Source organism: Rhinolophus sinicus, linkage group LG01 (assembly GCF_036562045.2).
Source record: "Rhinolophus sinicus isolate RSC01 linkage group LG01, ASM3656204v1, whole genome shotgun sequence".
NCBI lineage: Eukaryota > Metazoa > Chordata > Mammalia > Chiroptera > Rhinolophidae > Rhinolophus > Rhinolophus sinicus.
In genome coordinates, this window is record NC_133751.1 from 1265127 (window position 1) to 1280401 (window position 15275).

At 56.9% G+C, this 15275-nt stretch overlaps 1 protein-coding gene across 6 annotated transcripts in view; it reads right to left on the reverse strand.

Annotated features, from left to right (window-relative positions):
* Nucleotides 1-15275, reverse strand: part of SLX9 (SLX9 ribosome biogenesis factor) — a 50391-nt gene that overhangs the window by 18023 nt on the left and 17093 nt on the right. For 5 of the 6 annotated variants that reach the window (XR_012493356.1, XR_012493355.1, XM_074323781.1 and 2 more), the window contains exons 3-4: nucleotides 11112-11180; nucleotides 2523-2673 (exon numbers count right to left, since the gene is read on the reverse strand). Coding sequence is in view for 4 of the 6 variants with exons in the window: in XM_074323781.1 (XP_074179882.1) it covers nucleotides 2523-2673; nucleotides 11112-11180 (220 nt within the window). In the remaining 2 variants the exon portion in view is untranslated. The remainder of the gene's footprint in view (nucleotides 1-2522; nucleotides 2674-11111; nucleotides 11181-15275) is intronic. The other variant, XM_074323815.1, reaches the window with a different exon arrangement.

A 15275-nucleotide genomic window follows, 5' to 3' on the forward strand; every position in this document is an offset into this window, starting at 1 on the left:
TCGTTCCGCCCTAATAAACCATAACCCTGAGTGTGGCAACCTTCCAGAAAATTATCAAGCCTAAGCGTGGTTTGGGAGCCCCCGACTTGCAGCTGGTGTTCAAAGCGAGGATGGTCTTGTAACCTGTCCTGACTTGGCAGGACATGCCTGGGTCAGTGTGCACCGTGTGTATCTCCTTGACTTGTCGGCAGAGAGCACCCTGAAACGCCGCCTCTCCTGCAGCGCATGTCGTGGTTTCTTACACCACTCCCAATAGGAGCCCATCTCCCTGGAGAAACACTGAACGCAGGAAATGCCCACGATGAGCCCCGATTGCCCGCGAGGAAGGAAGGGCTCCAAACCAAAACGCGGCACCCACTCAGGGTGTGTGGGAGCCAGGAGCCCGTGGAAGAGCTCCCAGCGGCCAGAGCTGAAGCGGGTCCAGCCTCAGCAGGTCATGGTGGATTCCAGCCCCGAGTCTAAAATCAACATACACGCATCACACAGACGTGAATAAACGACTGACGAGTCCGTGGGGAGAAGAGGAAACTCCCGTGCAGACGCTCCATGTGCCTTCTGTGGCCGCCCCGTCCTCCGAGAGGGGCACACCGTCCCCCTAGGTGTGGGCTGTGCACGGCGACCTCCGGCCACAGAAGACGGGGGGGAAGAGTGGTGTGGAGTGGAGGGGCTGGACAGACTCCTCTCCGCCGGGGCCACGGTCAGCACCAAGGACGGTCATGGTGATGAGACGGAGCCTTGATGTGTGATGGGAACGCACGTGACCTCTGTGGCCTCCCTCCTGACAACCTGTGTCCCCAGTCCAATCACGAGAAGTTATCATGCTGACCCCAGGGGAGGGCCATCCTACAAAATGCCTGACCAGCCCTCCTCATCACGGTCAAGGTCACCAAGGCCACTAAGAAGAGTCTCAGAAACTGTAGGGCAGGCCTGGTGGCTCAGGTGGTTGGAGCACCGTGCTCCCAAGGCGAGGTTGCGGGTTTGATGGTTGTTGTGAGCTGCGCCCTCTACAGCTAAGATTGTGAACAATGCTCTCCCTGGAGCTGGGCTGCCGTGAGCAGCCAGAGGTCGGCATGAGCTGCCACGGGCTGCTGTGCTGCCAGGAGCGGCCAGTGTGAGTGGCCGGCAGCCGCAGAGAGCTGCCGTGATCCATTGTGAGCGGCTGACCAACAACTGGAGAGCGACTGCCTCAGCCGGGGGAGCACAAGGCTCATAACACCAGCCTGGACCAGGAAGCCGTGTCCTACACAACTAGACTGAGAAACAACAGCTTGAACCAGAGTGGGGGGGGGGAGGATGGGACATAGGAGATGGCGGGGGGGGGAAGTCTGAGAAACTGTCACAGCCCAAAGGAGCCCTAAGGGGACATGGCGACCAAATGTCATGTAGTGTCCTGGATGGGATGCTGACAGAACAAGGACAGTAAGTTGAGGACATCTAAATACACTAGGAGTGTCAGTCGATTCTCACTCACATTTGTTACTTACGTGTCAGTACTGGACCCTTAACTATGACACAGGTACCACAATGACCTAAGGCGTTACTCGGAGAAACTGAGTGTGAGGCCATGGGAACTGCCTCCGCCACTTCCCTGTGAATCCGTAACTATTCTAAAAGCACGTTTAATCAAACAAACAGCCGATGCACTGAGTGGGGACGGTGACCCCGTCAGACGCGGGCTCAGTGGCTGAGGGCCAGCCTCTGGCTGAGCCCCAGTAAGCTCAGCAGTTCAGGCGCCATCTCCCCTCGGGCCCCAGCACATTCTCAGATGAGGAACCGGAAGCAGGAAGAACACCTGACCAGTCACATTTTTGTTCCAGAACCGGATGGAAGCTGCATCTCAGGCTCAGCTCCAGTGCCCCCCTCATCTGGCCCCAATGTCCTGGGTGTCCCCGCTTTAGGAACCGACCTGGGACCATCTGGCTCTGCAGTGGTGGCCTGAGCAAGTCTCCGACACCCCGGCTGTGAAAAGATGGGACCCAGGCTCTCTCTCCTCAGAGGAAAGTCAGTGGGAGAGAACTGTTTTCAACAGCAAAACGAGAGACGACAGTAAACCATGAAGGGCAGGCGACGCAGCCAGAAACGTCCTCGAGTCTTTCCCAAGCCCCTGCTGACCAGCCGCCTCCGGAGGCCAGGCCGGGCTTCCTCCAGCACTGCGTCATAGGGAGCAGAAAGAGCCCCAAAGAACGTGTGGTTCCGGGAGGGAGGGGACAGCATCCAGGGGTGGCGCTGGGAGCAGCTGCCACGTGGCAGCGCCCTCGCAGCAAGCCGGCGGTGCGGCACCTGGCGCTTCTGTGCCGGCCAGGCCACTCGTCCCCTGGAGAGCCACTGCCTGCTCTCCTGAGGCTCCGGCCAGGGAGCCTGGGTCTCTCCTGTGTCAGGACCGGCTGAAGTGCTCGCTGGCCCTGGCCCGCCCGCCCCTCCTCGGCTCTGGAAACAGGCAACGGCTGCAGCGCCAAGCAGCCAGCCCTGTCCCGGCTGTCGCAGCCCTGTCGCTCTCCAGGCAGCTGAAAACGGACACTCACCTTCTGGCGTGCGGCCGCCGGGCGCCAGCCTCCAGCTCCAGCAGCTCGGGGAGGGCATCCCGCAGGGGCTGCAGATCCCCCACAACCACGGTGGCCCGCCGCCTCCGCTCCGCCTGGCGCTTCTGCTCGGCCAGCTTTATGGCTTCGATTTCTGAGGAAGGGGCACAGGGTTAGGGGGCTGCCTCGCGGGTGGGCAGGCCGCTCTTTTCTGTCCTGCTGGCACCTACAAGCTGCCTGGAAGCCGGGAGGAGGGCCGGCTCCGAGCTATTTTCTGCCTGATCACAAAGTCGGCTTTTTATTACAGGCTTGATGATGAGACTGGAGCCGCAGGCATGGAGACTTGTCCTCCTGAAAAGGGACTGGGGCCTGGCGGCCGGGCCATGTGGGGGCTGGGGGAGCTGCAGTCACACAGGTGGGTGGGGGCATCACCTCCTCCTCTGCTGGGAGAGTCCCCGCAGGAGGAGGTGACAGGAGGTGACAGCGGGGGAGGAGACGGGAGCCTGATTCCTGACCATGCACCAGGTCAGAGGGGCCAAAGCTGTGGGGGTGTCACAGAAGGGAAGGGGGCCTGGAAGTGCCGGGGGGTGAGGCGGTAGTGGGGGCAGTGGCCTGTGCTCTGGACAACCACAGCTTACGTTTTGATTCACATTTTAAAAGGTATTCATTTCAAAACTGCTAATAAAACATGAACGCGTGACTTCCACAGTGGGGCTCGGGGTTTGTGTGCAGATCTCGGACAGAGGCCCTCCCTCGCCCAGGGAGCCGCGGCAGGCCAGTGGCTCAAACACCGCCAGAGGCGACGCCCACAGGCGGCCGGAGGCTGCAGCGCGACTGAGCAGCGCTCACGCTTAACCTGCTCTGCGTCGTTTCCTCTAGAAAGAGGCTCGGTACTGAGAACGCTCCACAATGAGGACAGTGACAGATGTGGGGTGAGAAGACCATCTCACCCTCAAACCCTGCAAGGTCTATTGGGCTATAAATAACGAGGTGCAGACTGAATCACATCTAAACAGGGCACTAAAACTGCCTTCCTGACAAACGGCCGGGTGGACTCCCAGCCGGCCCCTCCAGAGCGACAATGCCCACGTGGGGCCGACGGCTGTCCCCTTGTGTGGGGTGGCGACTGCAGCTTGGCACTTCAGAGGTCGTGGACGCCTGTCAGCCTGCAGGGCGGGGGCAGGAGGTGATGACAGCACAGCACCCAGAAGGGCCCTGGTGACCACCAGGAACGGAACGGGGCTGAGAGGAACTGGGGGCCTGGATGGGAAGCCCCACACGAGGACAGACTCAGGACAGCCCCCGATTAGCACAGAGAGCGTGCGTGGGGCCCTAGGAAGTGTGTGAAAGGTGAAAGCACGTGGGGACCCTGACAAGCACTTTCAGAAGAGGAGAATTTCCAGAAACTGACCGTATTCATCATCTAGCAGGAGAAGCGCCTGGCAGGCTTCCCAGAGGCCAGCGGGGGCAGCTCCTTTCCTCTCCCAGCCTGTGGCCGGGGCAGCGTGGCCCAGAGCAAGCTCGGAAAGGCCCACCCTGACTGGGCCCAAGGCAGGACACACACCTGGTCCCTACCACGGTCCCGTTAGGAGTGGCCCAGAGGCCATGTAGCAAGGTTGTTCCCCTGGCCCCAGAGAGCTGAGTCTGGGGGACAGACCGCCCTTCTTCCCGAGCCCACGCCATCCCTCAGAGCCCGGGGGTTTTTTGTGAGCCCGGGGGCATTTGTGAGATGACAAATCGGGACTTCCCATCCTGTCAGAACGGGGGTAAACAGTTTGCTCAGCACCTCATCACACCAAGCACCTCTTCCCAGAGTTCAAGCACCCTGGGTGGGAAGGGCTGGGGGCCTGGGCTGGGGGGCCGGTGCTGGGGGGACTCGGGCTGGGAGCCTCAGGCTGGGGGTCTGGGCAGGGGGCCTCGGGATAGGAGCTTCGGGCTGGGGGCCTGGGCTGGGGGCCTGGGATGGGGCCCTGGGCTGGGGGCCTGGGCTAGGGAAGAACTGGGAGGGGTGAGCTCCAAAGCCGCCATTCCCTCACAGGTTAGACTGGCAGACCCAGTACCACCGCCTCACGGGACAAAGGACAGCAAAGCAGAGTCCTGTGGCCCCCAGGATGACCAGCAAACACTAAACAAATCCAAGTCAGAGCATTTTAAATTAACGCGTGGTGTCCAACGGGGTGTCTGAGGCATGCAAGGATGGTTCACGCTGGGCACGTCTGCCAGGCGGCCTGCTGCAGTGGTCACTCAGAGGGCAAGGCACAGTCACGGGAAGTGCCAGGAAGAACCCGACAGAACTCACTGTCCACTCACAATAAAACCGAACAGCAGAACGTCCCCGATCTGATCAGGAGCCTGCAGAATGTCACACGTGTGCTGAAACGCCACCACACTCCATTATGAGGCAAAATGGGAAAAGGACGACTGCAGCCTAAGCTGTCACAGCCGGCGGCTCAGCGCCCAGGGTGGTGGAAGAGAAGGCCTCTGCCTAGGGACACACAGCTGTCGTGGCAGCCCCCAGGAGCCAGCTCCGCCTGGGGACGACCAGCTGTTGTGACAGCCCACAGGAGCCAGCTCCGCCTGGGGACAACCAGCTGTTGTGACAGCCCACAGGAGCCAGCTCCGCCTGGGGACAACCAGCTGTTGTGACAGCCCACAGGAGCCAGCTCCGCCTGGGGACAACCAGCTGTCGTGACAGCCCACAGGAGCCAGCTTCGCCTACCCAACCTACAAGTGTGACACAGCCTCAGTCAAATTTCAACAGGACTTTCACCAAACCTGCAGAGTTGTTCCAAATCTTATTTTTAAGACCAAATGGGTAAGAATAACCAAAATATTTTTGGAAAAAAACATGCAACAAGAGAGTTAGCCTACTGGATATTAAAAGCAAATTATGAAAGAACAGAAATGCAAACAGACCCACATGCGAGGGGAACTTGCAGGAGGCAAGGACTGGAAGAGGCACCTTAAACCGACTGCTGACAGGCCCTCCTGGGAGAAGGGTGGATCCCTCCCTCTACGATTCCTAAAAATTAATCACCCCAGAATTAAACATGACAAGTCAAACATAAAGAGAAATCAAAGGCCAAAAAAACACAGGGAGAGCAGCTCAATTCCACTGCAAATCAAGGAAAATGACAACGCTGGATGCCATTTGTCACCTGTCAGACCAGCAGATACCAAGTGCGAGCAGTCTGGGGACCCCAGGGGGCAAGTGCCAGACCCTGGCGGACAGCTGGGTGAGGGCAGCCAGGGGGGCGGTGCTGGGCCCACCGAGGTGGGCAGTCTGTCTGGCAATGCCTCATGGACCTGCCTCCCGCTCTGGGTGCTGGGGACACAGGTGAATGGGAGGGAGCGGAGTGAAGGCTGGCAGCGGGGGCGGCTGCGTGTGGAAAGGCGTGTGGAAGCCACGGGAAAACGCACACACACCATGCATCATAAAGCCCCCCTCAGCACACACACAAGTGAAGAGCGAGGTCTGCTAGGCTAATGTCACACCACCCGCCAGCGCTCGCTCCTGAACAGAAAGCTGGAGGGGAGTCTGCTAGTGAGTGTCTGTGGGATAACTTATTATATTTGCAATTAAAACATGACTCTGCCCTCAGAGTTGGATCCCAGCCGGCGGAGGGCATGCCGACAATGGTGAGAACCATGCATTTCAGGGGTGTCACTTCCGTGCCGATGGGCTCGGCCCAGGGGCGTTCTCAGTGCCCTCTCCGCTGGCCCCCGCTCCTCCACTCCTCAGCCCTGTGCCCCACACAGCCCACGCCCTTCCCCTCTAGCCAGAGACAGCAGTGCAGGGAGGCAGGAGGGAGAGCTCAGGCACTGACTGCCCCGGTCCCTGCCTCCTGGCTGTGCTCTGAGGCCCAGACCCTGGTAAACCTTCTTCTGGGAGGGTGACTCCTGCAGGCCAGGCTGGTCCCGGTTTCCTGAGCACCTCCACTGGCCCCCTCCACGCCTCTGGACCTCATCTGGGCATAATCCCTTCATTAACTTCTCTGCAGGAAACCCATTTGAGGGTGCCCGCCCTGGACTGACCCACAGGCTGCCGTCTGTCCCACGAGGAGCAGGCCTTCACAGCCAGTCCTCTGGTGAGCAAACGGGGAAAAGTCCCTTCTATCAACTGGGGCCTAGAGCAATGACAATTAGGGGGGCACCTCCAGCGGCCTGGCGGGGGGGCTCATTCACCCTAAGTGGTTTAATTTAAAACTAGCTTGAGGTGCAACTAGAGAGTATTTCATATGCAAATCAGGCCGCCAAAACCAACCCCGGGCTATGCTGTACGCGGGGAAACGTTTATGGGCTGAAACCTGCGTTTCTATATGGTGCCCAGGAGGGCTGGTGCCAGCTCCCTGAAAGCCCACCCATGTCCCACAACAATTCAGAAGACAGATGACAAGAGAAGCGTCCCTGTCATCCCCCCCTTACTTCCCAGCCCGTGTTTGCTAATCTACAGAAAATTGCAGGCAAGTCCATTGTAAGGCGGGCCTCTGCATGCACCACTGTGGCCTGGGGTCCCCTCCTGAACTAAGCAGCTTGCAGGACACTAGCATGACCCCCACCCCGCTCCCCAAGACCAGGAGCAATTCTCCGGTCTTCTCTCAACACTGCGCCCAAGGCTGGAGCCACTGAAGCAAGATGAGGAGACTTGAAAACGTGAGTTTGGGTGGAACATATAAAACTGGCTCTATTTTAAATGGTTCCAGAATTTATGTAAACAATTCTAAGGGAGCTACAGAATAACTGCCAGAGCTAACACATGATCTTAGCAAGGTCAGAGATACAAAACTAATATTTAAAAATATACTTTTACATTCTAGCAGAAAATTGGAAAATGAAGCTCTTGAGGATTCCACTTGTAACAGCTTAAAAACTGAAAAATAGTAATGAGCTTATCAAAAAAACCCATGTCAGACTCTACCTACACACAGATGACAGAAACTAAAGAAAATCTAAATAACTGGAGAGATATACCAAGTCCATGGACTTAAAGAGTCAACATTGTTAAAATGGCAATTCTCCCAAAATTAACCTTACAGAAATCCCAATCATAATCCCAACTAGATTTTTGGTGGTGGTGATGGCTTTTAAGAAATTCACAGGCCGGTGGTAAAATTTACACGGAAGTGCCAAGGAGCTGGACTGCCTGAAGCAATCTTAAAACAGAAGAACTGAGTCACGACTTATTCTGAAGTGACCGCCATGCAGACCGACTGCCTGGTATTTGCTGAGGTTCCACAAGCAGTAGGAGGCCATGTGACTTGGCACAAAGACACCAAAGCAAGCGAATGAGGAAACAAGTCTTCGTAACAGTGCTGGAACAACTGAATAGCCACACTGAAAAAAAAGAAAAACCCAGGAGAATTTAACCAGTACCTCACCCCACAGACAGACAGCAATTCAAGAGGGATCAGAAACTCATAAAAGCCAACAGTATAGTTTTTGGAAGACCATAATGGCATCTTCATAACTTGAAACTGGCCAAAAATTTCAGGGAGAGAGAGAGAGAGACAGAGACAGAGAGAGAGAGAGACATGTTAAGAAAACTCCTCAAAATTTAACTTCCAGTCATCAAAGAAAAAAAAAATCGTTACAAAAATGCACAGGCAAGTAACCACGTGGGAGAAAATGATCAGCCACACACACCTGCCCCAGGACTGGTGCGCAGGTCGAGACCGCTTGGAGCTCAGTAACGAGACGGGAAAGGGCCTCTCCGCACCGCGCATCAGAGGACGCACGAGCGGGCAGCGGCAGACGTGAAGGCGGCAGGCCGTGGCCGTGAGCATCAGCCCCACAGAGCCACTCCACTGCCATAAGCCAGGCTGCGGCCAGAGCGCCGACGTCGGTGTGGGGTGCAAATGTATAACCACATTAGAGAAACGTCTGGTAGCTGCTTGTAAAACTAAACATACGAGCACCCTATGACCCAGCGTTCCATTCCCAAGTATTTACCCAAGAGAAATGAAAACATACGTCCACAAAAAGACTTGTAAAGAATGTTCACAGCAGCCTTAGTCAGAGTGGCTAAGAGAAAAGGCCAGGTGTCCGCCAGCAGGAAAGTGGGCACCACACGCTATGTCCATATAAAGAAGTGCTTCTCAGCAACAGAAGGGCACTGCCCCGGCCACAGGCAGCACAACGGATTTCAAAAACCAGGAGAGCACATCCTATGTGACTGCATTCCCATGCCATCCAGAGCAGTGACCTTCAAGGGACCCACAGAGACCACACAGTGGCTCCCTCTGGGCAGTCACGGGGCAGCTGGGGACAGTAAGGTTCTGTATCCTGAAAGGGATTTTGGTTGCACGGGTGTATGCATTTGTCACGCTTAAGATTTGCATTTCATTGCATGTAAATTTTACCTCAAAATAAAAATAAAAAGAATCATTAACAAATACTGAACTCTAGCAGAACTCTCTGGGAGAAAGTGTACTGATATCTGCAACTTACTCTGAAGACAACATGTGGGTTGGTGGGTGGACAGAAAGAAGGGACGGACACGTGAACAGTATGTGACAAAGAAGTGTCCATTGTCAAATCTAGGCGGGGGGGATAACGGTGTCCACTATAAAATCCCTACTTTCTTGTACAAAATTTCTCATAATAAAATATTAAGTAAAATCAACTTGGGAAATGGTAGCTAAAGATATATTCAGAGGGTGATTTAAAGCCCTTCACTCCTAAACAAAACATATAAAAATAAATGGCTAAGCCACTCAAACAATCCTAAGGAAAGCAAGAACAGGGTACTAAAATAACAGAAACTATTTTAGAAAAGAAAACAACAGAATTGACAAGTAAATACAAGAATTAATCCTTGGAATGGAAGAGATAAAAAACTAATCAAAAATTAAAGAAGGTAAATACCAGTAAAGGTGATAAACAGGATACTTAATAAGGGGAAACCAACAACCCTTTCCTGAAAACATTGAGATTCAATTAGACGATTTTATGGGAAAATATGAGTGGCCACGACTGACTCCAATAGTAAAACAAAGACCAACCACCGTGGAAGAAAACTTAAACGTCACCAAAGAACTGTAACCCCCTCTGCAAAGACCATCTGCACAACTCCACGGCACTGACCGTGACAAACAAAATGAGGAATGGATCAGTTCCTGAAGAAATATCCAAAGTGTGATGGAAAAATAAATAATTGTAAAGAAATGAACAAATTAAAAATGTGTACTTTCTTTAAAGCCTTTAAGGAGAAAATAACACACATCATACTTTAACCGTGTGAAAACACAAACAAGAAAGGACAGTCGTCCCTCGGTATCCGCGGGGCACGGGCTCCAGGGCCTGCCGAAGGGACGGAAGTCCTCAGACACTCACGTCCTTCTATTTAACGGGACACTGCTGGCAGGTAACCCACACACACCCTCCCGAGTACTTGAAATCACCTCCAGGTTACTGATGACACCTGATACGCGATAAATACTGTACCAGCAGTCGTTACACTGGGTTGTTTAGGACATAACGAAGACTTGGTCAACGGTGGGCCAAACACACCACGGTGGTCCCCTAAGATGACAATGGAGCAGGAAGAGTCCCATCGCCTGGTGACATCGTAGTGCTAAATAACCTACCACGTTGCCAGTCGTGTGACAGCATGGCACATCCACACAGTGAGATGACGGACGACATGTCACTGGCCTGCGCAGCCACTTTTAGGCTGCCCTCTCTCCACCTGAAGTCTGTTACACAGGGGCCGTGTCACGCGGCCGTAGCCTCAGCATCTCAGGTTTCCATCTCCGTGCCCGACCGGACGGACTTGGTTTTGTGCACCAAGGTGCCCTGCGGCCCAGGGTGGCCCAGGCTGTCCCGCCCAGGGTGCCCTCCCCCAGGACACCGTCCTTAAGTGGTGTGTGACTGTATCTCCCATCGAGGTTGCTGACCTCGGATGCGGAACCCACGGACACAGAGGCCGACTGTACCCCAAGTTAATTTAAAGTCAGCAGGATCACACTACAAACATGAGAGTAAGAAAAGTATCACAAAATAATCTTCACAAGAAAATCTTTAGAAAAACATCAGCAAATATTCAGCATCATGAAAAGTAACTGTTTTCCAAAAGAAAACCAGTGGGAGTGGCCCCAGGCCTGCTGCGAGGCGCGTGGCTGGTAGCGCATGAGCAAACCCACCCTCACAGGGGTGCAGGGAGAAGGCCGCGTGACCCCACAGGCCCCACGTCCTTGCACACACGGCACCGTCGCCCAGACCCGTGTGGGACACTCACCCTTCACATAGCTCCGTGTCCTTCAGTGCTCGCAACCAGCACGTAGCCCTTCTAATTACAAATGCATCGTGGGGCCAAAAATAATTGTTTTACACACAAGGTGCTGAGGGCAATGACTTCTGGGGACCATTTCCTAGGGAGGAGTCAGTCAAGACTTTGCAGAAGCTCATACCGGGTGACAGGACCACCCCCTGCGGGCCATCTGCTGGCCCATCGCAGGCCATCCCCGGCATGCGGCCAGGCCACCCATGTCCCCAGAACACCCACCAGCCACCGTGGTGGCCCCACCAAGGAGCGGGTTGGCCGGGGGCCCCAGAAGGGAGCCTGTGCCGCCCAGGACACAGGGAGGCACTCACTCTGCAACCACCTCTCGTGTCTCAGCTTCCGTTTCTCCTTCTTGGGCAAAACAGCCTTCATCTCAGCACCTGAGGACAGAGCACAGGACACAGCGCACGTGGGTGACTGAAGCGTCCCCTTCCCCACAGACAACACCTGAAGCTCCCCTCCCACGGAGCCAGGAACAGAGCTGGGGACACCATGGTGCATGTCACAGGTCAGGAGGGCGCCCTAAGCACAGCTGCCCTCTGAGGCAAGGCTGGCCCTCACCCACGCTCCCTCCCCCCCACGACCCCAGGATGACCTTCAGGAGCACAGCCAAGGGACTGCCACACAACTCTTGAGCACGCGAGAACTGGGCGGGCGCCCCATGGCACCAAGGGTCCCCTTCTGCTGAGCCCAGGACCTGGCCTCACAGTCCCCGACTGCTTGGGATGTCTGAGGCGGCGCTGCCCGAAGCCAAGGGGACTCACTCAGGTGAGCCCAATCTGAGCACCCAGGGGTCCCACACCTGTCATCGATCCATCAGGTACTAAGAAAACCCACTCTCCACACGTGCCTTCTTCCGGAGCCCTCTGTTCACCCTCACCTTCCCGAGTGGGGACGTGTCCCCAGCCTCACCTGCCAGCGTGAGGGGGTGGAGCACAACACATACCTTCTCCTTTGTCCCCAGAACACCTGTGTCATCGAAGCACAGGCCACCCAGTGGACCCTCCCACTGCCCGCCCTGCTCCCACTCGGCTCCTGTCCTGTCCGCCCAGCACTGGTCAGTCTGATGTCCTGGTGATGTCACGAACCCAGGTCTGTGGCCTCCCTCCTCATAAGCCTGTCCTCCCCTGTCCACTAGGGTGGGCTCAAGTCTGTCCCCCAAGTTCGTCGTTGAAGCCCTAATCGCAGCACCTCAGGATGTGACAGTATTAGGGGAGGGTCTTTCATGAGGTCATTGAGATCAAATGAGGTCTCTGGGGTGGGCCCTGATCCAACATGACAGGTGTCCTCATAAAAGGAAGCGATCAGGACACAGAAACACAGGGACGAGAATGTGAGGACATGGAGCAGACGCCGTCTGCACACCCAGGAGCGGCCTCAGCCGGAACAGCCCTGGGACACGTGGATCTCGGCCTCCGGCCTCCAGAAATCGGAGAGAATGAATGTCTGCTGTTTGAGCCCCTGGTCTGTGGTACTTGTTCCGGCTGTTTGAGCCAACACACCCGCCTTCTCCTGAGTAACACGGAGCACTGCGCTTCCCGCCATCAGCCAGGCCCGGGTCCCCTTCCCTGTAAGCAGGCCACCTGTGACCCTCGTCTGCCCAGTCCCCATGAGGAAATGCAGCCATGCAAGTGACCAGGCCAAAGTCCCTCACCGATCCCCTGGGAGGAAGAGGCCACACCTGTGACACTCGCCCAGCACGGACCTGGGCGAGCATTGGGCACCTCTCTGTCAGTGAGCCCATGACAAGTCCCACTTCGCAGATGAGAAAAGCGAGGCTCAGAGGGGCCGCGTTGAGGGGAACTGCTGTGGACCAGGCCTGGAACAGAGGACGACAGGTGGGCCCACAGCCGGGGGCCTCCGCGGCAGGCAGAGGGGAGGCGAGGCACAGGATCCTGGTCCCCACCTGGCACACTCGGGGTGGGAGGGCCGAGAGGCCACGGGGTGCCGTGCCCTGGGCATGAGCCACCGCCCAACGCTGCCAGACCTGACTCCCAGCCGGACCAAGAGCCACCCTGTGTCGACAGAAGCCGTGGTGCGGCCTGAGGAGGCTCGGGCAGTGCCAGCTGGTGCATCAGGCGGCACTGGGCTCCCGGGCACAGGCTGGAGCAGCCAGTGGGGAAGCTGCCTGCGGCCAGCGCGCATGCGGCCCGGGCCCGGGGCGGGAGCGGGTGCTGCCAGGCCTGGGAGCATGAAGACCACACAGCCCGACTGCTGTGTGCCCACGTCAGGGCTGTGGCACACGGGCACAGAGGTGGGAAGACATGAGTGGGAGACAGAGACGCTGGAGGCGGCTGGCAGCGTGTCTGCCTCCAGGCGGCCCCACTTCCTGTCCTTAGCGGTCCCCAGAGGTAAGGTGACTCCAGCCCAGGTCACTACATGGATGCCCACGCCTCACTCATCCTGAGTTCTCGTACCTTCTCCTGGTGCCGCAGCAGAGCCACGGCATCTGAGAACCAAGTCCTGCCACCCATGTGGTGACCCTGTGCGCCAGGAACTCGTGTAAACCCTGGAGCCCGTGACGGCAGGGAATGTCACCCTTTGTCCAAGACGGAGGTCGTCGTGCTGAGTCTCCTGGTCACACTTCCAGACACCCTGCAGCTGACCTACTGTGCTCCTCACCCCCGACTCCCAGCCCCCACCACCAGGAAGGGGCAGCACTCCCGTTCCTCAGTCGCTGCTGAGGATGGGGGGGGGCGAGGGGGAGTGAGAGCGTGAACAGGGCCCAGGGCTCAGCGTAGGCGGTGGGGATCGGCTGCTCCTCCAGCTGCTCGGAGCGACAGACACCCCCGCCCCCAGCCCACACTGCACCTCGCCCCCCAGCTGGGCACAGCATCCGGAGGGGCAGCCAGGTGCAGGGCAGGAGGGCATCTGTGCAGCATGTGTGGGTGTCAGAGGCCTGGGGGTGGGGAGTGATGTGTCCCCGTGGCTCCACAGTGTCTGACCATGAATGGTGCCCGTAAGAGTGAGGGACATCTGTCTGGGGTGTGAGACCGAGCAGTGGGGGCCAGTGACAAGACGGGGCTGACCCACACGTCCCCCAGGAGAAGGCGCAGGGCGGCCTCTGAGGGAGGCACAGTGATGAGACGTGCGTGGGCAGCTCTTAAGGGCTCAGGAAGGTTTCTCCACACTATCCTGCAACTGTCTATAATTCTGAGTTAATTTCAAAAGAAAACGTCTCTGAGCAGTGGTGGTGGCCCAAATCGTGACACCCTGTACCTGAGCACACAGGCAGGACGCCTGTGCCGTGACCGCTGTCCAGCACCCATCTCCACGGCATGGGGACAGGACCCAGACACGCCGTGCCGCGACACAGCAGACGGTGAGGAAGGTTCCAGCCCTCCAGGAGTATGGGGACCGCAGGTGGCTGGGCTACAGGGCTGAGCTTGGGGAAGTCCTGGGCCCTGGGGGGCAAGCAGGCACTGCCCCCAACCAGGCACAGGTGGCCAGGTGCCCCAGGGTGTCTGAAAGGTTCCAGAAGCCACAGTGTGGAATGAGACGGAGGCAGGGGACAGGTGGCTGAGCCCTAAGCAGAGGCCGTGCCAGCACAGGCCTCGGGCAGTGAGCACTGGTCCACACACCCTGCAGGAACCCGCCTCACACACAGCCAGGACACCCACCTTGTCAGCCTCCAGGCCTTGGCAACGGCCCCCACCCTCGGGCCCAGCCTAAGGCACCTCCACGGCCTCCGGGCGCCAGCAGTAACCTCAGGCGTGGGTCAAAATGGTACCTAGCACCCAGAGGCATGGACTGGAACAGACTCAGGCACAGGTTGCTTTGTCAGGAAAAGCCAGAGGCGAGATGCCACTGTGTGTAGCAAAGTGAGGGGCTCTGCAGCTCTGACTACATACAGATACTGCCTGGGCAGCTATCTGACCCAGCTGAGCCTCAGTCTTCTCACCCATAAAATGGGAGTGCAACCAGGACCAGCGTGTCGTGCTCTCCGTTCTCAGGAAGGAGCCTCAAAAAACAGAATGAAGACCAAGTCCAAACAAGCAAACCCATCTGCCGGCCCCAGTGCCACCCCTCCCAGGCGGCCTAGCCCCTCTCCCAGTCCTCATCAAGTCACCATGACTTTCGCCAGTGCAGGACAGTCAGAGGACAGGAAATGGTTTTGCGGGCGTTGCGTTTCGGGGGGCTATGATTAATGGGAGACCACGTGACTATGTCCTAGTGGAACTGTAAGGAAAACCAACACGCAATCGGCTTTTCTGTAAACGACATCAGAAGCTGTGTGAAAGGACCTGGGCACAGGCAGCGGAGGAAACTGCAGGCTACGGAACAGCAGCAGATGCAGGCTGCTGTGGCCTGAGCCACAAAATGCAACGTTGCTCACAAGCCGTCATGCGATAATCACGGTCTCTTCACAGCTTCTTGGTAAATGCAACCTAAAACACACATCTGGGGAGAAGCAAAGCAGGACTTGTTCACCTCCCTCTTACATCAAAATAAGGTCCCAACGCATGAAATACATA